This window comes from Sturnus vulgaris, chromosome 11 (assembly GCF_052056855.1).
Source record: "Sturnus vulgaris isolate bStuVul1 chromosome 11, bStuVul1.hap1, whole genome shotgun sequence".
In the NCBI taxonomy this organism is placed as follows: Eukaryota; Metazoa; Chordata; class Aves; order Passeriformes; family Sturnidae; genus Sturnus; species Sturnus vulgaris.
Genome location: NC_142253.1, coordinates 7,167,952 through 7,194,313, shown reverse-complemented (window position 1 = coordinate 7,194,313; position 26,362 = coordinate 7,167,952). Strand labels below are relative to the sequence as shown.

Genomic DNA, 26,362 nt, shown 5'->3' with positions numbered 1-26,362 from the left:
ACGGAGCCGGCACCTCAACAGGGTACAGCATCACACCCTGCAGCCAGGGCAGGGCATCTGAACGAGACACAGAAACACTACACAATGCTCTAGTGGAGCACATGAAGATACCATGATGAAGAGTATTTTCTGCTTAAAACAGTAAAAAAACAATCCTGTATTTCGTTTCAGCTAACTGTATGGAAATCTTTATGTGAAACAGACCATATACGTCATTACAATACAATGGAAAAAATGTGGAGTTTTCAGTTCCTGAAGGTTTATGACAATAGCACATTTCTGCGGGGTTTACAGTTGTACAAACAGTAATGAAAGCTAATGGTAACATTAGCTAATGAAATTGCTTCTTCTTGAAAACAAGTTTGAGGCCATAAAATACAGTTTACAGAAGAAAGGGAAGTCACTAATATACCCAATTAATTAACAGAGAGACTTGTAGCTGCTTGGACCCTAGGTTAATAGACATTGAACAACTTGCAGGAAATTATGGTGCTTGGTTGTTATTAGACTGGAGGGAATTCAGTCCAGCATTCTGATTTTCATAAGCTCAGTCTGCTAATATTTAGCATGCAAACAATCAATATCCAAATCTGATTTTTAAAAGTTTGGGATTAACAAGCACAAAAAGAGTTTTTCATGGTGCTAACTTTAAAATTTAAAAAGAATGCTATTCTATGCCTAAATAAAAAAAAGAAGAAGCACAAGTGAAACCAAGGCCATTCCTGGAAGTCACTTCTTTGGAAGGGGCAGGAGCCACTGCTCAAGATTTAGGCACTAACTTTGGAGCTAGAAAAACTGAGCTCAACTTTCTATTTCACAATGCTTTTCCCATGTGCAGACAGGGAAGCAATGAGGCTGCTCTAACACATCACTTCTCTGTGTGTCAAACAACACTGGCAGTACTGTCCCAGCCCTCCGACACGAGGACAGCGAAAACAGGGAGAGACAAGGCAGGGAAAGACCTTGGTTGCCGTGTAAATCCTTCCACAATTTTATCCCAAATCACAATGTCTTTTCAAAACCACTCCTGCTCTTGCCTTTGCTAGTTCTCTGGAGTACTACTGATAAAGAAAAGCAACATAGTGGTGGTACCAAAAGCAAAGAGACATCAATAAACATACGATGTGTGCTGTCAGATGTTTGGATAATTCTGTGCCTTTACTACCTGCCACCTATGTAAACACATCAGAAATCACTTTTTTTTCATAATGATAGGTCTTTACAAAAGGCATCCTGTGATACCGAGTGTACAAAACTCCATTACCAACTAATGAGTAACCGCAACAATTAAAAAGCATTAAATTCCTCAGCCAGTCTCAGAGCAAGTACCTGAGGAAAGTAAACTATGTGGATATTGCTCTTGCTGGTCCCTGTTTTCCTCACACCCTGAACTTGCATAGTCAGGCGTCTCAGGAGGTGAAACTTAGGGCAAATAATTTACATTTAACTCCATTTCTACTTGTGATAAAGATGAAATTAAAAGAAAAATTATGTGGACTGTCATGCAGATAGCAGTGATTACAGCTTTGGTATGTAGAGATCACGTCAGGATCTGAATAAGATACATGAGCCCAAAGGATGGGGGAGACCAAACTCTGACATATAAGGCAACAGGGCTCCAAACTGTACACAAAATCCCATTTTGACCACTTCACCTGCTGCAGCCACAGGGCCAGCCTCAAGCTAGAGCTGCATTTCCAGCAGCAGCCTTCCTGCTCCCGTCCTGGCTGCGGCGCGGCAGCGCTGCCGAGGCGGGAGCCGGACGGGCGAGGAGGCATCATCCCCACACTGACACCTGTCATCCTGTCAGCCTTGACCTTCAGGCTGTCCTCAGCATCCACAGCCTGCCTGCACTTCCCGCTGACTGCGAGCGACTGTTGTCTCGCTGCCTGACCTTATGCAAACACGATACAAACAGACAGCCCACCTCAGCTCCATCACTGTCTGCTGCTAATACAGGAGATTGATAGCCACATGAAATTATCTCCCTGCTCGACCTTCATTACTGGGTGGTATATTCTGTCTGACAGCCAACTTCATCCTGGGGAAAGCTAAACCACTCATTCAGGGGTTTTTACTGTCTAAAAGTCAAGGAACTCTTTTTCATGAAGAAAATCAACACTTTTTCAGATTTGATGGAAAAGGAAGCCTTTGTTAAACATAAAAATGTCTTGGAACTCAGTCTTTCCCAGACCACCAACAACAATGCAATGCATGGCCGCTCCAAGATGTTCTGTTGGGTGCTGTGCCAGGTCCTGGGGCAAGTGTGCCACCTTGACAACTTTTACATGGAAAGTTTCAGCTCTGCCATGAGCTGTAAGTCTCCTGGCGAGAGCAGGGCCAGTCATAAGGCAATGAGTAATGTATGGACACAGCAGGTGGGAGGGAGGGACAGAGCTAAAGCGAGTACGGCTTTACACACATCACAAGTAAGGACTGCACGGGTAAATACTGGCATTCCATTGCTTTCTGCCAGCCAGCTCACAAATGCACGATGCATGTGGCCTCAACAGCTCTCTGAAATGAAATCGTGACTCTTCCACTCAGATACTCAGATTGCTTAGAGTAGACATGAAAGATACAGAGTCGCGTTTTTCCCTGAGACCTCCTGTGGTCCCTTTCTGTGACCTTCTGGTAGCAAAAGCCAGACGCAGCACCCCGCAGACTCCATAGCAAACTGCTGGGTGTTAAGCAGAGCCTGCCCTTGGTGGGAACGCGCAATGCTGCAGCCTTGCAGCTCCCACACAGAGCCTCCCGCAATCCCCAGGCAACAGAGACACGGCACAGACCAAGAAGGAACATGAACCTTCAGCTTTCGGATGTGAAGTCAACTGTCAGCTAAAGACAACTAAGTCATAGCAAGACACTCATTCCTTTCTTGGAATATTTTAAGTGAGTGACTGGAATAGCCTATCTGTGGCCAAACTGCCCCTCTGGCAGTGCCCAGCAGGTCCCCATACACAGCCCTGGACAGCTGTACAGCATAGAACTGGTTTGAAAGCATGACATTTTCCTGAGCCCACAACTCTCCAACCCCATGGAGAGAGAATGGGAGGTTGTCACCGTGGCCCAAAACACCAGATACCTCCTGCCACCAACCCTGATGAAGAGGAAGCTTCAGTCCTGGCTGTGCTGGATCCTGTGCAGAGGTACATGGAGTAGCTGTGATGAGCATCCCACCTCCTCTCTGCTATGGGCCAGATGGGCTTTGAGCCAAGTCCTGTTCCCATACCAGCTGTCTGCTGAGATGAGTCCTGCCTAAGACAAAGGGCAATGGGGCAGCCACTTCCACTGCCTGGTGCCATCCCCAAAACACCACGTCAGCCATCTTCTAAACACACACCTAAAAACCTGTGTCTCTGATCCCCCTAGAGCACCTGGGTGCCCAAATGCTATCCAGCTCCCAGGAGAGTGTGCGACCTAAATGCTGGAGTTAGGTCTCCCTGAGCCATGGGGGTGCAAGTGCCCAGTGTGCTCAGTGACTGAGGAGCCCTCTGCAACACACTCCTGTGCACTGCACACTTTTGCTTACCTTTTCGGCTCTGGATTCGGCTGGGTTTTGGGCTCCTTCTTTTTTTTGGACTCCTTTTTGGAATCCTTTTTTGTCTCCGTTTCAGCGGCAGAGGCTTTGCCCCCCTCACCGTCTGCACTTGGCTGTGACCCACCAAGTAATTCTGCCATGAGTTGGCTTGGGGGAATGATTGAAATGCAGGGGGCAAGGCCGGCAGCAAAAGCGAAAGAAACGAGAAGAAAGCATGAAAAACCTCAAAATAAAACAAAAAGAAATTAAGCTGAAAGGAAACAACTGAAATCATATAACAATTGGCAAAGAAAGAACGAATGAGCAACGGAAAGTCAGAACTAAAAAAGAAACTAAGGAAGCAAAACTTGGTTTCCATGACAAGATGTATGAAAGTAACTGCAAAAGCAAGCGACAGCCTTGCAATGTGAAACCTGGGCAATGCGTGTCGTAATTCAGGGTGGTATTTACCAGAGGGTATATAAAAACACCTAATTATTTTGTAACATTCCTTTCTTCAGCAACATATGTAGGATACAAAGTGGTATCTCAAAATATACAATATAAATTAACAGAAAAAAAAAGCAGAAAGAGAAGCTGCAATAGATGCTACAGCTGTCAACAAAATAAACTGAGAGGGGGAAAAAGCACAGCTCCAGTTCCTCCCATCAAAGGTTTGTCACGTTTGAGAGAAAGGAACTGTCTTCTTCTGAAACTGAAATTGCTTTGCAACAGAGCAAGATAAAATTTTCAGTTATGTCTAAGCAATTTCTGAACTGATGTCACGTGGGCTTTAAATGAGACATAGGTGCCCAAGGGCTTAAAGCCCTTCTGAGCACTGAAGTTTGATACTGCTGAAAATTTCACTGCTACAACTTGTCAGATCCTCCTGCACAGCAATTAAATCAGTACAGAGTATCATTTACTTCTATTTATTCAACCCGTGACAGTCACAGGGACTGCAACCGTATCTTGTTCAGAACTGCATCTTAGCAAGTGCCTGGGCAAGTAAGTTAAAAACCTTCATTTCTGGATCCTCTATGTGCATTTTTACTGCTTACATTAAACAAGCAATGAAACAAACAAACAAACCGACTATGCCACTAGAAGTGCTGCTGCCAAACATCCACTGTGAAAACAAATTGGGGACTGTTGTGCATTATCCAAGGAAACCTGTATTTGACAAAGTCATCCCTTGTTGGCAGGGCACTGCTAGCCAAGAAGAATTCCTTACCTGTTGCCATGAACATGTGATGCACAAAAGGCAAAGCTGTAGTGAAGTAAGGTGGGGTCAATCATAGCTCCGTTTTCTGCGCGCTCTAGCAAATCTCTGAGGTAGCAGAGATGTCTGTGACAGCCTCTCACTCCATTACGTGCACAATACTCATCTAGCACAAAGACCTGGCCAGGACTAAACCAGCCCTGTTTAGAAATAAAGAGACTTGATTTTAAATATAAGTTATTAAATACAAAGGCTATCAGATTTGGAGGTATAGTGGTCAACTGTTCTAATAAAAGAAATACAAACCTAAGGCTACATTAAGGAAAAAGGAGAGAGGTCACTCAAACAACAACAGTCTGTACAACACCACTCCAACACAGCATATACTCAGTGTAAATGATAACAAAAACGTATTATGCTACCATTAAAGGGAAATGTCATTTAAAACACTGAAAAGTTAGGCCAGTTCATGTCAGTGCCTAGCAAAAAAATACAAAGAAAAAAAAAACACTTTAAAGAGATTACAAGGTTTGGTTATTTAAACAGTGTGAAACAGTAGTCTCATTCTGATGATGGGATTGTACATTTGGTAGGGAGCAGGAAGATTGAACTGGGGGAAGAGGACAGAGGATTACACTGAAAAATGACTTCTCTTGCATCTGGCAGGTAGGAATGCCCTGCAGATGGAGAAAGGCAATTCTGCAGTATCAGAAAGGGACGTTTCCCATTGTCCCTACTGCGTGCTGCTGGCAACACGCTCTGACATCGCCCAGCTCCTTGGCACCGAAACAAGGGGAGCCCTGCTCAAGAACAGGGTTCCTTTACACATCCAGGAAACTCAGACCATTTCTTTGTATCAGTCCTGAGGGGCTGGTGACACAAGGCTTGTGGTGCAATGTCCAGACTCCCAAAGAGGATGCCCTTCCCTGCGAGGGGATGGCTCTGGTGAAGGTCCTGGGACAGCTGAAGCGGAGCGTGCTTCTGCCTTCAGGAAAGGGGCTAACGAGAACAAGAATAATCTCATAGATTGATTTTCAGAACGCTGCAAAATCGTCAATATTTACATGGAAATTTGGGTGCTAAACAATTGCTAAGACGCAGCTCTGGAATGCATCAAGCTGCAAAATCTTTCATCGTTTAATTGAAAAGTTCCTGCAGCGGGCGGGAGAGTAGTTGAGGCAGAGCACTGCCCCTATAGGCAACTTCTTTGCCACCCCATCTGTTACCCCAAATGCTACATCTTAGAAACAACACTGCTGTGAAAGATTAAAATATATTTTCTACCACTCAGATGACACCAAATCTTTTCTAGATGCCAAAATAGCTGCTTTGAAAAGAGTTGAAGAAATATCAATTAAGAGCTCAAAGACATAGAGAAGGATTTGCTCATCCTTATTGGGCCAACTCCAAAACAGATTGAGAAAAGAATTAAAATAATGAGGGGAAAATGATAGATATAGGGAGTAGCTACAGTGCTGGGATCACTAGAAGTGCACATTTCAAAATGAAGACACAGAACAATGCAGATGGGACGGCCCTCTGGAAGGCTATTTTTTGGGAGGGGTATATTTGCCATCACCCCTTTTAATGGTATTTTTGTCTGCTTTTTGGTTGGTGGTATTATGCTTGATTCTGGAGCTCTTTATGTTGCTTATTTGTTACATCCTATACCATCTCTTGTCTCTCTTCACATAAGTGTTTGGTGATGAGGCATGATTAAAATACGGAAATGCCATGATTGCTCTGGTTTTGGATACAGGGGTAGAAGGGCAGCTGAAATTGTTATATTCACCTAGTACAAAGAAAGAACTCATTTCTCCCTATGGGGTGAAATCTTGGCTCTACTGACAGTGATGGGAAGGCTGGCACTGATTTCACTGGAGTCAAGTATCAGAGTCTGAGGCAAAGGAAGCAGAGGCTGAACCCAGCGATCTGGAGCATGCCACATTGCTCCCCTGAACTGGGCTCTGTGATGTGCTGGTTCTCAGGAGAACAGAAGGGATGATGGTAAACACCCAAAATCGCTGCCATGGTGCAAGGAGGGGAAGTGTGAGCAGAGATCAGAGGTTCAGTTATGAGCCCCAGACCTCATGAGAGCACAGGCAGCAGATCCAGAGCCCAGGAGGACCAGGAGGTCTTCCTTTGCATGGCAGAGGTAGGAAATAAAACACTTGCTGCTGAATGGGGATCCAATGGAGCAGTAAATGCTGCTCCCCACAGCCCCAGAAAAACCCCCAAGGTTTGATGAAAAGTGGTATTCAGACAGATTCCCAGTATCTTCAGGCAGATCCTGGCTCTTGATGAAGATTTGCCTGGCCCAACAAGCTGACACCCAGCCAGCCTGGCAAACAGCTGACAGTGATGACACATGGAGTGTCTGTCCCCAGTGCAGATAGGTGCAGCTCAGTGTGGCCTCACAGATTGTCTCCAATGGCATGAGGAAACCTGGAGAGGACAATAGAGGAAGGGCACAGAGCACAAGGAGCTCCACTGACTGTGTTCAACAAGCTGAACTGCTCTGATAAGGAGACACGTCCCAGGCACCAGCAGGGAATGCCAGGGGAGCTTTGGAGCTGGGAAAAGCAAGGCTTGGTGAGGGCTCGTGACACATGGGCCAGTTGTCTAAAGGCAAATGCAACTTTTGAGAAAACCAGAGTTTTTGAGCAAAGTTACACATTTCAGTAGCTGAATTTTCCCATTTATCATAGGAAATCTAAGAGAATTTTATCTTGGTGGCCTGCTTCATGGATCTCTTAACCTGACTCCCTCATATCATCTCGGTTAGGTGGGCAATCTGAAGACCTCCCCCTATGTGCTGTGCTGTATAATGCAAAGTCTATGAATGCTGACACATCATGGGCAATACAGCTTCAGTAGAGAGATAGCTGAGAGATGTGTGAGCTGGATGCTAGCAGTGGGTGGGGAAGTCTTGGGAAGAGTTGGAGGGCAGTTTCAGAAACAACACACACATCCAAATGAAAAGAATGAAGACCCATGCCTGTGTGGGGTCCATACCAAGCTGGAACAGCTGAATACTCTTCTCAAAAGTCCAGGCAATACTCTGAGTGACTGTTATCAATTTGTGGATGATGGGCAAGACCCCTCTGTAAGCTCTGTGGAAAGTGCTCTTCCCCCTCCCCAGCACAGAGCTCTCTGCCAGCAAACATCACTTCTGCCGTGGCTGGGATGAGTCAGCCAGGCTGTTTGTTTTCCTAGGGATGCCTGGCCCAGCTCACAGCTGGGCTCACAATAGTGTTGTTTAACCTGGGTCCACAGAAAGGAAGCAATGCTGAGTTATCCTCTGTGCCAGGCTAAGTCTTCCCTGGCACCTGCACGTCCACGTTTGAAAACAAGAGGTGTGACGAAGCAAAACTCTGTGGGACCTTGCACGGAATGTCCTGTAGGGAATAAGAATTGCCTGCCCAGTGGCACACAGTGGACAGAGCAGGCTTACCACGGGCTCACAGCTCCTCCAGCCAACTCAGCACAGTGCTATCACCAGCATTCCAAGGACACAGCAAGAATAGTGGGAGCCCTTTGCAGTTTTTGAGGGCAGTCTGTTTTTACACCATAATCAGGACAAAAACATGGCAAAGTACGTCAAGAAGCATGTGAAACCAAGCACAGGTGAACACAGGCCATTATTCTGTTCCTTACAACACTGCAATGGGTGATTTGAAAGAAGATGGTTAATTGGTGATGCTCCACTCTGAAGAGGATGAGTCTTGGTGCTGAGGGGAGCTCCACCGCTCTGGTAGCTTCTAGCAAGGGCCTAAACATCTCCATAACAAGCAGAAGTGCGGCTGGTGGGTTTCTTGAAGAAAAACATTGTTAATCATTTTCAGTGATGGCCTCTCACCTCTCCATGAGTTTAATTCAACTGCCACAGCTCTCTCACCAGGCCCAAGACTGCACAGAGACAAACCAGCAGCAAGCCAACCTCTCAGACATGCATGGATGGGGATGGTCTTCCTAGGATCAGCCATGCGTGGGGAGCAGAAGCTGCATGCCAAAGTCACTGCCTGCCAGAGCAAGGACCTTGATGGAACCAGTGAGGAACCTGCTGCAGGTCTGACAATGCTCCCACCAAACCTACTTGTACCACTTGGGTATCTGCAGGTAAAGTGCAGCCTTCCCCCATCCCATCCTTACCTCAGGGGATGTCCACAACTGTTCCTCCTAGCCCTGCCTCTCCTTAGGAAGGTGACAGCTCACTACTGCTAGTGGTATTTACTGGGTATCAGTCCTTCAGAGGAGATTGGCCCTTCTGTGTGGTACAAGGAGCAGGGCAGTGAGAGGAGCACCATGGTGGAGGGGGACATGGAGGGCAGGATTTGAGACCGACAGCCTCCTTGCCAACTGCTCAGCTGTGCTCCCAGGCTTCTGCTTTTAACAGCAAGGCACTCAAGAGCTCCAGGGACTGCACAGCTGGCAAAGGCTCTTGTCACGGCATGGTCTTTCTACTGAAGGAGCCCACCATGACACCCTAGTGTGCCACCCTGTGCAACAGCGTGAGGGCAGCAGGTCAGAATCTGGCCCATGCCATGTTCAGGACACGTCCTCTGTTTCAGGACGCTCTAGAAAGGATTCATCCTGTCGTTTTCTCAAAAACTAAGAGCCTCTTCATCCTCTTCATTCCAACTGCTACAAATTGATTGCTCAGGTTGCATTGTTATTGGTTATTTGTTATTTAAGCCCTTATAGTACATAAGAGCCCCCAAGCACTGCACCCCAGCCAAAGGCTACAAGCTGTCCTGGAACATCTCAGTGCCACTGTCCTACAGTGGGCACAGAGCTGCAACTGCTGCTCATGGGAGTACTCAGGATGGGCATGCAACTATGTGAGCATGGAGAGACTGCAGCAGCACTGCAGTTATCCACACAGCCCCATCTGTTACCTGCTTGGGACCCCTGCTCATAAAGAGACACAAAGCTGGGCCACAGTTATTCCTGGTGGGACTCCATTGACATAGGAGGTAGTACCAGACAGTCATCTTTTCCCTGTTCTTTCATCCAGAAGACTCTGGAAGGCAGTGCAGGAGGCTGCAAAACACTGCTCTCTACTTCACATTCCCACACTGGAGTTTCTCTTTGCAGGAAGAAACATTTTAAACATTGCAAACAGAAATGATAAAGACAGTGCGACTGGAGAAGAACAGCAGTCAGCTCACTGCAGGCAGCCGCTCAAAAGAAAATACCTCTGGGCCAAACTCAAACCTGGTGTAAACAGAAGTCAATCTTCCAGCAACAGGGGGATTAGCCCCCAGTCGCACTAGCTTTGACTTTGCTGCTTGATGTTTATATCACTAGAGACCAAAGAATATACTTGCCAGACAAGAATAGGAATCATTAAGTCTGTGGTCCAAAGTGAGGCGCTGAACCATCTCAAAGAGTGAAGCGTGGTCAAAGTTACAGGGATTGGAAGAGATAAATTCATCCATGCCATGCTTTTGAGCTCTATCTGCATCTGTTCATTTATACATATAGAGAAAGACACCATTTAGAGAGATATAAGACATTTTAGTTGACAAATATAACAGAAAAAAATATACAGTATGAAGCATGAAAGCCAAGTATCTCCTCTTCCCTCCATTGCCATTAAGTTTTCTCTTTGCAGGCTATACAGTACACTTCACCTCCCATTGTCAACTTGCATCAGTTATGGACTATATTATTGCATCTAGGCAAAAGATTTTAGAATTAACATCTTGTCAACTGCTCATTATAGTACATTTATTCTGTACTTAAAACCAGAACACAAACGTACAAATTCACTCTGCATCTCACAATAGGCTATGAGTTAACAGAATTTTGGCTCACATAAGTAAATTAGCTCCTATTTAGATAGTTGTGGTTAATTGTAATAGATTCTGCCATTCTAATGAAGTTACAGCTTTTTTCTCTACATTTACTAGGTTTTCTAGGTATCACACCAGTTACGTTGTTCTTTCTCCAAATGCCAATGTTTGTCTTCCCCACGGCAATTTTTTTTCCTAACAGCAACTTTAAATGCTACCTCACTGAAATAAAAAGATGCTCTTTTAAGCATTGCTAGGAAGTTAAATTGATATGTAGTTTGTTGTCACAGAGGCAGTAACCCGACAGTGCATCGGAGCTGCCAGTCATCCCGATGGAGAGACTGAATTTCCTCTGCCTAGATTACAAGCTGCCATTTTTGGGTGAATTAACAGCCTCAACGTATTCACACTTCTCTGCTTTGGGTGACGTTTATGGGCACTAACTCCTAGGGGCTAATTAATTAATCTCAACATGGTTAACTAAACTACACCGAATTCAGCAGTTGAAATGAAGCCTCCAAGCCAGCCTGGGTGCGGCCAGCCAGGACCCCGCTGGGAGCAGGTTTTGTTCTAGCAGCGGCTGGGGAATTAAAGGACACCTTTCACTTGGTTTTGTCTGTGCTCAGCTTCCTACTATATGGGTTCTTGCCAAATCCTCGACAAAGAAAATAGGATTTAAATCCTTCCCCTGTTTATAGCCTCCTAGGGGAACTGGGTGGCCTTGAAACAATGTGGCTGAAAGGACACAAAAATGCAGTTTTCCGCAGCAGGAGTATATGGTAACTGTATTTGTTTTAAAACAAAATCCCTCTTTACCACAAAAAAAACCCAACAAAAATCCTTAATTAAAAAGAAAAAAAAAAGTTTTAAATGAGAGTGAGAATGTTCTTTTATATATGTTTTTCTATTCAATATTTAGCTGTGAAGGATGGCATGTCTTTCCAAATACCTCATTTGTGTCAGTGCTCTCACATAGTAATGATCACTGGTAGCAATCTTTACATTTTCTGTATAGTCTATCGTTATCTATATACAAACTGTATAAATAACATCACTCACTGGAAAGAAATCAGACAAATTGAAACATGTAACATTTCAATTAGCTGCTAGCAATACTTAATTCAGCTGTAGCTGGCAATTTTCCTCACTATAACCCCGCTGAATAAATACTAATATTTTTTTCTACGGAGGATTAATTTTTGAGGGTCTGCTCCCCTGTTTCACTGTATGTGCTGGGTCCTGCTGCCTCCTAACCCTGCCTCCCTCCCAGGATCCAAATCCCCCCCTTTCCCTCTGCCGTGCATTCAGCATCAGGACAGAAGCAGCTGCCGATGGTGCTGAGTGAGGTGGCAGCACAAGGGCTGGCTCAGGGGATGGGAACAACCTCCCTGGGGAGCACATCACCTCCATGGCACCTCTCCAGCATCCCTGGGCATGGGATGTGGAGCCCACCCAGCCCTGTGGCCTGCAGCACACACTGGCTCCTGTCTGTTTTGACAGCTTTCTGCCCCATTGTCTCTGTCCCTTTGGGCCAAGATGGATTTGATTGCATTCACTCCCAAAGAGTTCGGCTGTGCTGTTTTCATTCCGTCCCCAGTGCCCGGAAAATGTTTTAACAGCTATTATCAGACTATTTTTAATGGCTTGCTGCTCTGCCCGGTTCCTCGGAGTTGACTGCAAGCTGACAAATTGGCTGGAGGCCTTCATTTGCCAGCTTTGCTCAGAGATTTTATTACTTTTCAATTAGGAGCCCTGATACACTGTCAATCCTCCTGCTCAGCCGACGAGGCTCTGAGAGCCGAGTAAATCAGCTGGAAATTGTAAGAGTCCTCTAGCCCTTTAGCTGGTGAACCTTTTTGAGCATATGTGCTAGAAAGCATGTCTGAAATGAGTGGTTTTTATTCTGCACTAATAAGCTTTTTCCCATATTACATTCTCTGAGCAAGGTGGGCACAGAGCAGATTTTCTGCTGGTGGGAATCGACTGAAGCACCGCTGGCTTCCACAGAGCTGAGGGTCTGGCTGGGCTTTTCACAATCTCCTGCCCAAGGCAGGGGCACAGACAGTTCCCTGACAAGCGTGAGAACAGACACAGTGATTAAATGTCCTTCACAACTGCCCATAATCAGGGGTATTTTTACTTTCATTAAACACTTTGAAGCAACATCTTCCATTGGGTGCCCACTCGAAAGCCCATTTCCCCCAAATGTCTCCTCATCGGAACAACCACATGAAGAGAGAGACATCAGACATGGCACTGTGTGAGCTCAAGTGACCAGAAAAGCATTATGCACATGACTTCTGCTCAGTCAGTGATTAAAATGTGGATTTCTGCCATGGGAAGGAGGATGAGCAGCTGCAGCTCTCCCTGAATAGCCCAGCGCTGCAGCTCTTGCAAGGCCAAACCATTTTGCACCAGCAGAGATGCAGGGCCAGGTAGGTGCAGATCACCCACCCAGGGGATACAGCTGTTGTGATGTGAACTGGAGATGTCTGTGGAGAATGGTAATACAGATGTGCATTTCTTTTAAATGGAGTATCAGCTCTGGGCCAGATGCTTCATTGGGCCAAAATTCTTAAAAAATAATAAAAAGCAGGTTAAAGAAGGCAATCCTGTACTAAACTCACATTCCCTTAATTATTCTAAACAAACACCCCATGCACCTTGCAATTTATTTTTGCATTTTGATTTTTCTAATGGGTTCACTTTTAAAAATAGAATTAATTAATCAAATTATACCAAAACCATTGAACTTCATAGGCAACACAAAAAGAACAGATCTAAATATATTATTACTCTGCATCAGACAAATATCTGCAATTTAGAATAATGCCAGCATCTATATATGAAACGTTTTATATATAATCCACCTTCTTTTAAAATGGCCTATATAGTTTGAATGTGATTTTAAACAAAGTACAAAACGAGAATGGGTAATATTCACACCCAAACTGTACAGCCAATTTTTAAGTACTTTAAATTAATTGTTTCAGTGAAATACAGCTGCTTTTTTGACCCTGCTCTGTTATTCTAGCTAAAAAGGAAGGAGAAACCAAAGAAAGAAAGTTATATGATGCTCCAGTAATTTGCAATCCCTTCCCAAGGTGCCGTGCCAAGCTCACTGGTGTTTCTTTGTTCAGGGCCCCAGCCAAATGCTGCTGCAGGTCCACAAAAGTTATCTTACATATTTAGACAAGCTGCACACAACTGCAGCTGAAAGGTGTTCGATGGTGGTCTCAGGAGGGAGGCTGCCAGTGGAGGGACATGCACAGGCTCCACAAACCTTTCTTCTGCAAAACAGCAGACTCTGGCCTTTTATACAACATTTGGTCCCCTGCATTACTGCCTTTTTAAAATACTGCCAGGTTTATTTTGTCCATTTTTATGCAGTTTGCATTTTGTGCTGACTCCATTAACTGGAGCCCTGTCATACACACCCTCCCTACATGTGCTTGAAATCAGTCTTAAAAATCTGCCAGTGTCAGGAACACAAAGATTTCAATAGTAACAAGAATCATGAAAACCAAAGGACTGTCCCACTGTTTGGTTCTCTGAGGGCTGTATTTATCTATCTGTTATTTAAAGAGACAAACCAGTCAAATCTTTCATTCTTTTTTTCATTAAATGTATTTCCCTGCACTCTACATTTCTTTTGCTCCAGCAATAATTTTGGCAGATTTTGCTTTGAGAGCAGTGAAGTTAATAGCGGGGGACAAGCTCCATAAAAGAATTCTTGTTATAAAAGGCTTTAGGTAGCCATTTTATTGTAAGAATGTCTTACTCCAGATTTGTTTCTTTTCATTAATGAGTGACTTTGTTTTAGTAGCAAAGGCAACTGAAAATCTAGTATATTTTACAACACATTTCCCTGTTACAAGAACAATAAAAATCCACCAAACAAACAAAAACCCAAACAACTGTAAATTAAAAGGTGACTTTGTATCTTACTCATCTGGAAAATGTGTGCTTGTCATATCTGCTTGACATTACAAGAATGAAGATGTGGTTTGGACAGTAACAAACAATGACACTAGTCAACCTCATCAGGAGACATGAAATAAAGGAATGACAATGATTGATGGCAGCTATTCATTTACAGATATTTCTAGAAAAGTCTTCCCTGGCCTGGCCAGGCAAAGCAGGAGAACTTTTCCAGCCTGGCCAGCAATGCACCATGGTGGGCAGCTCATGGAGTGCCCACTGCAACCCACTGCCTGTACTGAGGGGCAGCGGGGTCCCCCCCTGCTCAGGGACACACTTGGGCTGTGACTTGTTAAAGAAACACCCAAAGAAGTGCCTGAAAACCCCATTTTGTTTGCCTGTGCAGAGCACGAGACTTCACTAGCAAATACTGGTGCTCTGGAGGGGTAAACACTAAATCCCTGTACCTGGATTAAAATGCCAGGTGGATTGTGAGCGAGCTGCTGGCAGTGCTAGCTGGTGACTTAGCACATGCCCTCCTCACTGTGCACTGAGCAGGGATGGGTGTGTGCTCAGGGCTCTGCAAACCTCCTCCCAAACCTGCTCCCCGTGCGGAGCTGGGGCTGCTGCAGGAGCCTCAATTCGCCTCTCAGCTGCCAAGCCAAGAGCTCTTTCTTCTCCCCTTCATATTACTGCATGTTAGAAGATAGTTTTAAATATAATGGGCTGTTTATTCCTAATAATAATGGCTTTTCCCCTGCTGCAAACAAATTCTTTTCTGCTTCAGTTAGAATTTTAATAAATTGTTATGAATGCTCCTGTAAATCACCAGACACACCAGGCACTGAATTACAATCTAAGTTGTCTAAGGATTGGTAGTTAGATAAATAAGAATTTGTAGTATGCACTTACATAATTCCTTGTGTGGCAAGTTAAAAACACCGTTTTAGATCGGCTATTTATAATATAAAACATTGCTTCACAGTATTTTTGTAACTATTTAAAAATATTTTGAATTCAATGGCTGCAGAAACCTGTGAATTTGTATTTCATAAGTTAGAGTTCCAGGCTTCTTAAAGCCTGGAAGAATGTAGAAGAGATTTATAGGCTAGTTTTAAATTCATGCAAGTTATGTGAGACTGATTTAACATTTTAATTCTGCATTCCTGCAATGAAGCATCTGCAAGTTGACAATACAGAAGACATAGCAGCGTTTTCATGATCTCTTTAACTATCTAAAAAAAGTAAAGCAATTAAAGCACAAAACTAATAATCTAATAAGATAGCAATGCATTGTAGTGCAAATACATGTAATGTTGCCAAACCCAGGTTCATTCATTCCTTCATTCGTTCATTCATTCCCTCTTTCTTTCTTTCTTTCAAAGTGGCAAAAATCTGTATTTCATTGAAATTAAACTTTTGCGATTTTTTTTTTTTTTTTAATTTGAGGTAAAGTCTGATAAGAATTCTCTTTGGAAATCCAAACATTTAGAAAACAAAATAAAGAAAGAAAAAAGAAAGTGTCTGCTGAGAAGGAATTCTGCCTGCTACCCAGGGGGATATTTGTACACACACACACATACTCACACATAGGAAAAAAGAAGAAAAAAGAAATAAAAGGAGGAGGAAGGAAAAAAGGAGTCTTGTTTGATGGCCAAGAGGGATGACACCGCCTGTTCCTTTTCATAATTGCATTCAGATATTCCGGATACATATTTGCCAGCTCTCATGACCCACTAATGCTATTCCCTCCTAAGGAAAGCAGGAACTCATCAGATATTACAGAAGATTTTAACACCAGTAAAGTATTTGTACTGGATGTATTTAGGACTGAACAAACTAAGGAGAAGCTCTCTTGCAGCACAGCTCTGGGCTTTTATCTTTTGCAAAGTAGGTATACCAGTGGGGAAAAGTAAAAGAGCAATTCCCCTGGCTTATTCTTGGACTAGCACTGCTTTGATTGGTGACTGAGACCGATGCTAATACAATAATTTATGATAATTTTGGGGAACAGCAGCACCTCTCCATGAAAAATGCATTTAAGTCGGAGCAGGCCAGCATCTCCAAATGCAGGGTGACCCAGAGAGCTGCCACTTGCTGCTGAAATTATTCCCTACCAAGTTAATGGGAGATGGAGCTAATCAAATCTCGATGATTCAGGGCTCTTTTCACAGGGCATGTGTGGAGGGGTTTCTGGGGGTCTCCTCTGGAGTCCTGCACCTTCTCTGGGTCTCTTGGGGTCTCCTGCCCTACCTTTCTATGCTTTGAGGCGTCCATGGTTAGCCCCGCACTCTGGTGCGCTGCACCAAGCTAATCATCGGCACGGAGAGAAAGGATATTGTCAGAGTGCAAAATGATCTGTTTTCAGGCAGGAAGCAGTCAACTAGATGTAATTTCCATGAAACAAAAGAAGGTATTATTTACAGTTTTATTGTGATGTTAATTAATATTTACATCTTGGAATGAAAAATAGAAATGTTAATGATTGGCTTTACTAAGAGGATCACTTGATGCCAATGTGAAAGCCAGGGAGAGAAGGCAATTATGCAAACATCACATGCATCCCAATTTCAGTATGGAAACTTACATTTCAAATCTCAATTCAGGAAAATAACATGGAAAGTTTGTACTACAAAATCTAAACATGAGAAATATTTAAGAGAAAAAAAAAGCACATTGCATATGTCAGATAATCTAGTCTGATTATCTGAGCTGTGCTAGCTACAGGGAAGCACTTACCCTTGAGTCCAGCTAGAAGTTAGCAGGGTAAGAAGGAACAAACCAGAATAACATAAAGACTAGCAACAAGGCTCAGGAAAGCAGACAGGAGCCCTAACCTAGCAGCTAAATATTTGGGTTCAAGCAAAGAATGAAAAAGAAACTTAAAGAAAATCAAATCAACCAAAAAGAAAACCACTTACAGCTGAAAATTTCTCAAGCAGCTCAATAAACCTCACTGCTTATCATGGGGGAACAAATCATCACAATTTCTCAAAACAACCAACTCATTGTATATGGTGTGATTAACAGTTAATAAATATAAACAGACATTAAAAACTAAATATAACCACAAATGATATGTAAAACAAGTACAGACCAATCTTTCACGTTAAAAAAGGGCTTCAAGAAAAAAAAAAAGAATGTTGAGCACGTTTGGGAATTTTCTTTGATACGTCACTAACACAGAACAAACAAAGATTGGTGCTTTCAGACAAGTGACCACTTTTATGAAGCTTAAATTTTGCCAAAAGGTGTAATATGTATTGGCAGCATTATTGACTATAATACTGTGAATGATTTCAACAGTAAACAAGAACAGTTTCGGGTTTTTTTTCTTTTATAATGCAAACACTGGAGAAAAGCACAGCTTTGTGTAAATGGAGTTTTTCTTTGAAATTGTAGCAAAACAAAAAAAGCAAAACTTTTCACTCTAACAGGTATTGTTCACCCACGTAAAAGGAATTGTATGTCATACAAAAATTAATGAATAGCAGGATCTATTTTTTTCAGTACTTAAATTGCAAATAAAATAAACTCCACCCTGGTTTGGAGCTGTCTGCTTACTTCTAAGTTAAGTGCCACCATCGAACTGTGGATGAGAATTTGAGTGCTCCTCAAACTTTCATATTTACTGAGTCAAAAGAGGTGGGAACCAAATGGAATTCACTATTTCTCCCAAGTTTTCCAAACAGTAAGATATGTGCTTCCCATGTTCCAGTGGAACAGACAGCTCCATGCCAGGCACGGAGGGCTGGATTTTCTGTGCGTGTGCATGCATGCACATGAGCCATCTTGGACTGCTATGACATGGAAGCTGTAACAACAGTTACTCGTCAAATGGCTTAACATTTACTTCTTTGCACATCCTCATTCACCATAGCCTCTAATAAGCACAAAAAAAATTAAAAATATGACAGGTATAAAGATAAACGTACAAGAATAAAATGTCTCTCAGACGTCCTTACCTTTCTGCAGGCAAAAAAATAAAAAACCAACCCCAAACCCCAAACCAAAACACCCAAGCCAAATAAAAAAACAGTAACAAACCTATACCCTTTTAAAAATGCAATACTTGGGATGTTCGGATTTCAAGACTGAAGGAGCTGAGATATGTATTTGTGCATTTAAGACTCCCCATATGTGGCATGCATGACTCACTGTTACTTCAGATCATGTAGCTTCTGTGCCCCATGGCTTTTGCACTGCCATGTATAGATGATGAAATATGAAAAATGAGCAGCCTTTCCTGTTGAGATGAAGGTGTATTATGGCATGTTGCCCTCCTCTTGTAGGATGTGCACAAAGACCTGTCAGAGGGATCTAGATCCAAAGGGGAAGGAGGAAGGAAAACAAAGGACGAAACACACTAGCCCAGAAGATGCTCAAGTAGTAAGCCATCACACTGATGGACTGATGAGCCAACTAGTTTCTCTCTCCCAGGCTTTGGCACAACACACCCAAGACGGCTTCCCAGCTCTTGCAGCAAAAAGGAGAGACTGACGCTGTGCAACTTACAGAAAAATACATTGTGGATGGAAAGAGGGTGGTGGTGTTATAAAAAGCAAAATGATCCAGATTTGGAGCTGGCATTGGCATGAGAACAAGTGAGAGAAACTGAGGTCAGATCCTGACTCCCTCGAATGCCGTGGAGGGCCCAGGGGTGAAATCTTGGCTGTTTTCACCAGAAGCAAGGATGAGGGAGCCCTGCCTCCTGGAAAGTGAGTGAGATGCAAAAACAAGGTCAAGCCTGTGGCATCTCTATAGCTCTGAGCACAGTGAGGCTGAGAGTCTGGAGGACCACAAGCAGCACAAGGCTCTGATGGACATGCTGGGCTGTGTAGAGGCAGAGTTGACTCCTGGGCCCCGTCACTGAATTCCCTGATCCATGGCAAGGATTAGGACAAGCCAGCTGCCCTTTCTTCACCCTAGGTATCCTAAGCAGAGAGGTTCAGCTCTCCACACACCCAGTGCTTGGCTGTGCAAGCAGATCATACACCCAAGTGCCCACAGCCCTGGGCAATCCCTTTTCCTCCTCAAAACCCTGGCAGATTTTGCTACAGCTGCTATGATGTGTCTTGGAAAGCAACACTTGACCTGACCCTTCATATTGGTCGGGCAAAGTGAAAACTCTGTAAATACCAGGAATTTATCCAGCAGAAAAATTCTCCAAGCTTGATGTCTGCAAGGATGGGAGAAGACTGGAGGGAAAGGTGTTTCCTCAGTTTGATGTTCTCTGCTCTCATCCTACTCTGCAGGGATCATGCTGGGATGAACAGGAATGCATCTTCTGTGTACCAACTCCACAACCAAGAGCACCCTTCAGCACCACTTGTTAGGAGAGGGAATCACAAGCAGAATTCCTCTGTTGCTCCCCCTTGCTATGCTTTGAAGGCTTTTAGCATGGGAAAAAGCAGCAGTAGAAGCGTCTGTGCCTGCTATTTCCAAGAACTCTCTGATCAGACATTCAGGGCAGAGGGACATAAACCCCTGGGAATGCTCTTGGGTCAGCACAACTCAGCCAGGTCTAGAGGCTTATCAGAGCCAGTAAATGTCCCACTTGCAAGAGGCCAATTCCCACCTCCCATTTTGGCTTTCTGAGAGGTGCCCTTCCTTCCCAATCCTAGTTCTTTACACCTTGCACTCCCAAAGTCAGTGACTGCAATGAAGAGGACGAGGATCATTGAAATGAAAACACTGACTATAGGTTACCACACTGCATCACACTACGTTTCACTTGCAGCACCAGCAATGCAAGGCAGAAGTGAGGCCAAAACACACAGGGCATGTGGAAGATACAAAAAAATAAAAAAGCAGCAAGCAGAGGTTTTCTGCTGTAGCACTGGTTGTACAGATGTATGTCTTGTACTGTTACTTTCTATAAATACTGACATATACAGACATGAAGAAGTCAAACAAATATAAAAGATGGTCAAATGCTATTGATAAGGAAAGCTCAGATATTCTGAGTTCCTTACAACAATATACTCCATAACTGCTTTATAGAGACTATTTTAAAAAGTTGAAATCGATTTTCATCTAAAGAATTCTTTAATATTTACCATTTTCCTTTATTTTATTTATATTTAATCATATTAATTTTTCAATTTTGCTGAAACTAGTAAGAACTGCTGTATGTTACAGCAAAGGGGCTGCACACGATTGAGACCTTCAAGAAAAATGAGCGAAGAGGCATTTGTGTGGTTTATAATCGAATTACATTTGCAAGAGAAAAGAAATTGCTCTAAATTTCAGATGAAGTGTGTATAACTGCATAGGACATGCAGCATAGCTACGACTTAAAAGATGATTGCTTTAAATTCACATCTAACTGGCCTGCAAAGCAACCTGTTAAAAATACCATATGTTTTCCTACAGTTGAATATTCAACAGGAGACCTCTTTTTGTGTGTGCATTTCATACTTGCAAGATTTGCACCTGTAGTTTTGAGCACGTGATGCATTTGACAGACAGCTAATGGTGCTAATGAATTGCTCTGATCTGGGTGTGCAATTTATTGTGTGGGGGTAAAACACGTGTCTGCAGAAAGCAAGGTGGGTCTCAGGCTCTCAGATCCCAGTCTCTCTCCTCCATCAAGTATTGCACTTTAAAATACCCATTCACAAGCTCCCCAAGGAATTTTGTTTCTTGGGTTTGGTTCTGTCAAACATACAGGTTAACTGCTTCTGGATCTACTGATGTAAAAAGAAGCTTTATGATAATGAAAAAACATTTTGTTCTGATATCAGAAACACGTGTGCGAATATTGATTTACATCAGTGCAGAAAATCTTTCCATCAAAGACTTTGGCTGTCTAGGAGAACTTATTTACTTACAAAATTGAGAGATTGGAGCGTCTATCTGGGGTACATTTCCTCCTTTAGCATTTAGCTTTTGCACTTGGGTAGGTGGCACAGGTTTGTGAGACTGGCCAGTGGCTCGGTACATGGCTTGGACCCACAGGATACGGTCCTGCTCATCATCACTCGCAAAAATCACCGTGTCTCCTTCCTTCACAGCGTTGAAGAATGTTCTGCCACCATCCAAACCTGGCAGGAAAAGAAGTGACAATGCAGTTTCACAGATTTTGAGGCCAGCCAGGAGATCTCCCCTAGTTTCCCACCCCACCACAGCTCAGGTATCTCCTCACCCAGTCCCATGCGGCTCCCAGCATCAAACTCACCTGCAACATAGCCCACAGGTCCCCAGGTAACCCAATTACTAAAACATGCCCCAACACACTCAGATTAATTGCTTCTCTCACCTACAGCTCCATCTGTGTAAGTCCCATGTGGGCACCACTGGAGCCCAATTAAAAATGGGGTTTGAGTGGGAGGTTCCCCATTAAAGAATCAGTGCTCACACTGCAGAAAAAGGTCCTTGGGTGATATCCTTATTTCTGTCTTTGCTCTGATTGGCACCCATCTTCCCATCTTGCTGATATGAGACTTAAACTGGAATAAAGGGCTTGACAACCAATCTACTGTATCTTTTCTCCTCTCCTCTGGGGATACCATTACCCAGGGCATGGTGAGGATCACCATGCTCAGCATGTTTTTTTGAGCTACAAGAAAAATGGTGCTCACCCACCTGAAGAAATGTCTCAACCACCAACAGGTACCTCCAGGTACCAGGGGCTTTTTGTTCCTGCCCCTTCCATGCACTGACACCCATCCCATGAGAGAATAGGGCAGGCAAAAATGCTGGCTTGGTCCCATAAATATTTTCTACAATAAAGACAAGCATAGCTGCTAGCCTTTTATTTAGGGAATATAATCTAAAGACACAGGTTAGAATCATGACTCAATTTGAGTATTCAGCTCACAATCAAATTTCATTGGGATTTAAGTGTCTAATTCACTTAGGCTCCCCAGAAGAGATGACTCCTTCCCTCCTCTGGTGCAACTCCCATCTTAGCCCCTAAGATCTATTTATAGTAAAGTCATGCATAGCTAATGATCAGTATAAACACAAACACATTTAGAATAATGCAGGCAGGGAGAGGAAGAGAGAGGACTCCTCTGGGAGCAGTGAGCACAGCCCCGTGGGAGCTGCCAGCCCCGTACCTGGCTGTGGGTCGGTGTAGTCCACAGTGTATCCGTCAAGCTGCAGCAGCTCTTGAGGTTCTGCTTTTTTCTCCCGGTAGCTGCACATAGCAAATGTATATTGACTAACCTGAGGAAAATCACAAACCTAAGATGGCACCGGGTGACCACCACAAGGCAATCCAAAGCGCTTACACAAACGCAGCACGCTGACAGTGTGTTTGCAGGGACTGGGGGTTGTGGGGTAATTTGGACTCTCATTGCCCATGACAGACAGACTAAACTTTTTACCAGGCTTTTGCAAAGCCCTCTCTTAGCACACCCTGCTGCAGCACGCATCTAATTCTCCGCATCAGTACATACATACAGCGGTTTAATTTCCTCCAAAAGAGAAGTTACACAGCTTAAAACCCTCTATCATTCATCCCCAGACAAGTGCAAGAGTGACACCCTGTCACAAACAATGTGAGCTAAATTGCTAGGTGCCAGTCATATTAAAGCAATCTTAAGATCCCACTGATCTCGGCAGTTGTTGTCATCAGTGCTGTAAATGGCAGCTCTCACTCCTCTGAGGTACCATCTGCATGACACGATACATTCAATGTCAAGCTCTTGACGGAAGCCGACTCAGCTGCGGGGGCTCTGCCAGGCTCCCGAATCGCCTTTAGGAGCCCATCAGGCCGCATCAAGACCCCGCGCCGTGCTGAGATCTGGATGGTCGGCAAGGAGCTCGTCCAGGGAGGAGAGGAGAGGATTCTCCGTGCCCCAGGCTAGGAACTCACAGGGAAATTTACTGTCAAATGATTTCAAATGACTTTGTTAAGGTTGTGTCACATCCTGGACGCCTGACGTAATTTTATTCATCTGGACATTTTCTTGACCTCTGGAGGAAACTTTAAAACTCTGGTGGGTGGCAATGAATTGTGTTTGTCATTTTTTGGAAGTTGGGAGAGATCCTGAAAGATGGGAGCATGGCTGGGCTGGGGGATTTTGCTTTCAAACTCCAGCCAAACTGCTCGGCTACAAAGATACATGCAGCATTTATTTTAGTGGCATCTCTCACTAATAAAATGTAATTTATTGAAGTCAGGGGACCCGTCTATTGGCACAGCATCTCCCGGACGCCACTCGGTTTATTGCTGCCCTCTATGGGCTTCTGCTCGCTGCCAGCCTGCTCCACCAGCCCTGTCTGCACTGAGCCTTCCTCCAGGAACAGCTCCAAAAGCCACCTAAGAATAAACTCTATCATTAACACATTTGTGGGAGTAAGACTAAAAGCGATGCTTTAAGCATCTTGCATCCTCCTTAAAACTACCAGCACTGACAAAAGATTGACAAGTAGCAGACCAATAGCAGGAGCACACCAGTGCATATTCCCTGTTCTGAACTTTGCATGCCTACCATCGTATGGGCAACACAAAAATTAAAAAGATTAACACGAAGGAATCTAAAAATAACCCAGTGCCCCACAGCACAACATTCAGACTCCCGTGGTATTCATTCAGTCCTACTTGCAGTATGTTGCTGCCATCTCCTGGAGAAACTCTGGAATGTGCTTTATTTTTGGGAAAATCCTAGAGATCTCGTCTGAGCGGTAAGAATTTGCTTTCTCTGTGTTACACAGCCTGAACTTCAGGGACTGCATGATAAATCCAATTCCTGAAATGAGTCAGTGCTAACCTATACTGGTATTTATTGAAAACCTTAATACCAGTAATGCTTTTTTGCTGTTCCTGTATGGTCTATAGCAACAGGTAAATTCATCCAGTAGTTCAGCTGTTGTTCTCTGCCCCTGAACATGAGGTCTGAATTTTGGGCTACTCTTCCTATACAAGTAATTCCACTCCTCTTTGGACCCAGAAAATATTCTTTTGCCCTATCAATAAGACAACCATAGCAACACAGTGGCAACGTAGGGAAAAAGGCATTTCAGAGCTTGCATTCCTCGTATTAAAGGTTATAAATGGCAGGTGTGGACAGTAGGCTCTGGTGGAGCCATCTTGGGACAGAGGCAAAGCAGACTGATCTCTTCTGTTAGGTACACAGGATTTCCTTGAAAGAACATTGTTATCAGAAGAGACCTTCAAGAGAAACCTGCAGGTGGGTCTATAACATGCAGTGAGCCAGGGCTCATCCAGGTTCACATCCCACTTCTTCTCTACTCACACAGGTCAGAAGCCCAGGCTCAGGAATGCCAAAAAGCATGCTGGCAGGAGTAAGCAAGGATTAGGTTGGAGGGAGGACAAAGTTAATGATGGCCTCTGGAAGATGTGCCAACTGTGCCATGCAGAATGCCTGCACCTGGACAACTCAAGCTACTGACTTCAAGGACTGGCAGAGCAGCCTGTGTGCCCTATCCTGCTGCCTAGAGCATTTACTGCTTGGGGCCACAGAGAAGTTGGTGCCATGGCTACCAGTGTAATGTGGCTCCTTCCATTTACAAGCAGCGGTAAAGCCAAGTGCAAGAAAATGAGATTCTAGAAAGCTCAGTATTGTCACAGTTGTGCTTTGCTGCTGCACAGCACTGTAGGGTCAAGAGGAGATTGCACTTGCCTTTCATCAGTCCTCCAAAATATCGTGCTTTACAGAGCCTGCTTTCTGTAAAGCTCAGAAGTGGCCAGACAAGTGAAACAGTTAATAGCAGAAATTAATCTTACAGCCTGCTGGGTTCACTCTGAACCATAGCTGACTATGAGAGAGAGCGAGCAGATGGGATGGGCAAGATGAATGGTTTGAGTAATTGGAAAAAACACAGATACAGAGAGGAAACTGAAGGAAGACAGAGGAGAAATCTCTGCCCAGTGAGGGACAAACTCAAAGCAGCTGGGATTTCATCCAGGGACTCGATGACAGCCAGGAAAGGAGCATCTAAGGAAGCTGAACTGGGAGAAACTAAAAGAAGGGAACTAATCCAAGGCACCCCTGGTTGGCTCATTACAAAAAAAAGGAAAACACTTTGAGAAATAATTTGAGACAAAAGAACATAAGAGAAAAAAAAGTGGGGAAAAAGACAAAGAAATTCAGGAAAGGGGAAGCAGACAGCAGGAGACAAATGCCAAAGTCCACTATTCCCAGGCTGCTAAATTAAATCTGACTTTCTTGGCACTTGACCATATTCTGTCACCAGCTATATAATCCAACTGATTAATAAATACAGCAGATATGCATTAACCAGTCCTGACTTTGTCCTGATTTCTCCACCAGAGACTCCTGCTCTAGCGAGCACTGCTTTCCCCAGGATCCTGCTCAAACCTGTTAATTGTCATGCCTCACACTCTCAGCTCAGTCATTTGCTCCCCCTTTTTTACTGTTGACACAACACCACCCTACTTGGGTTAAATTCTTAAATGGACCTTTTCTAAATTAACAGCATGCATTTTGTCCCAAGGGAGAGAAACCGTGCAAAGATACTGCCAGCTGTAATCCAGCTTTCCACTTTGATGGGAGACTCTTGTCCTCTGGTTGCAGCTGTACATTGCCTCCCAAGCCCTTTCCTGACACAAATGAGCAGAGGAAATGATCTAGCTTAAAGAAAAAAATGGAAAACAACAGTTTTCACATCTCAGCATATCCATCCAGCTCTAAAAAAGTGCACAAAACATTTGCCCCAGCTTCTATCTTCAAGCAGGAGAGGTGTGTGCCCTCCTGGGCAGGGCTGTGTGGTGAGAATTCATCCTGTGTGAGTATGGACAGGATATGCAGGACCTGCTGAAGCCAGGCATAACAAGCTGCAGTTTAACCATCAGTTTAACCAGCAGTTTCCAGATATTTTGTATGTATCAACATACTCCAGATTTTGCAATAATCACTATCTATGCCTAGTTCTCATCAAGGGTTCTAAGAGAAAACATTATTTAAT

At 43.9% G+C, this 26,362-nt stretch overlaps 1 protein-coding gene across 14 annotated transcripts in view; it reads right to left on the bottom strand.

The window, feature by feature from the left end:
* Positions 1-26,362, bottom strand: part of CADPS (calcium dependent secretion activator) — a 204,932-nt gene that overhangs the window by 75,269 nt on the left and 103,301 nt on the right. For all 14 annotated transcript variants that reach the window (XM_088171331.1, XM_088171332.1, XM_088171340.1 and 11 more), the window contains exons 10-13: positions 22,525-22,633; positions 21,295-21,507; positions 10,073-10,209; positions 4,755-4,942 (exon numbers count right to left, since the gene is read on the bottom strand). In XM_088171331.1, coding sequence (XP_088027457.1) covers positions 4,755-4,942; positions 10,073-10,209; positions 21,295-21,507; positions 22,525-22,633 — 647 coding nt within the window. The remainder of the gene's footprint in view (positions 1-4,754; positions 4,943-10,072; positions 10,210-21,294; positions 21,508-22,524; positions 22,634-26,362) is intronic.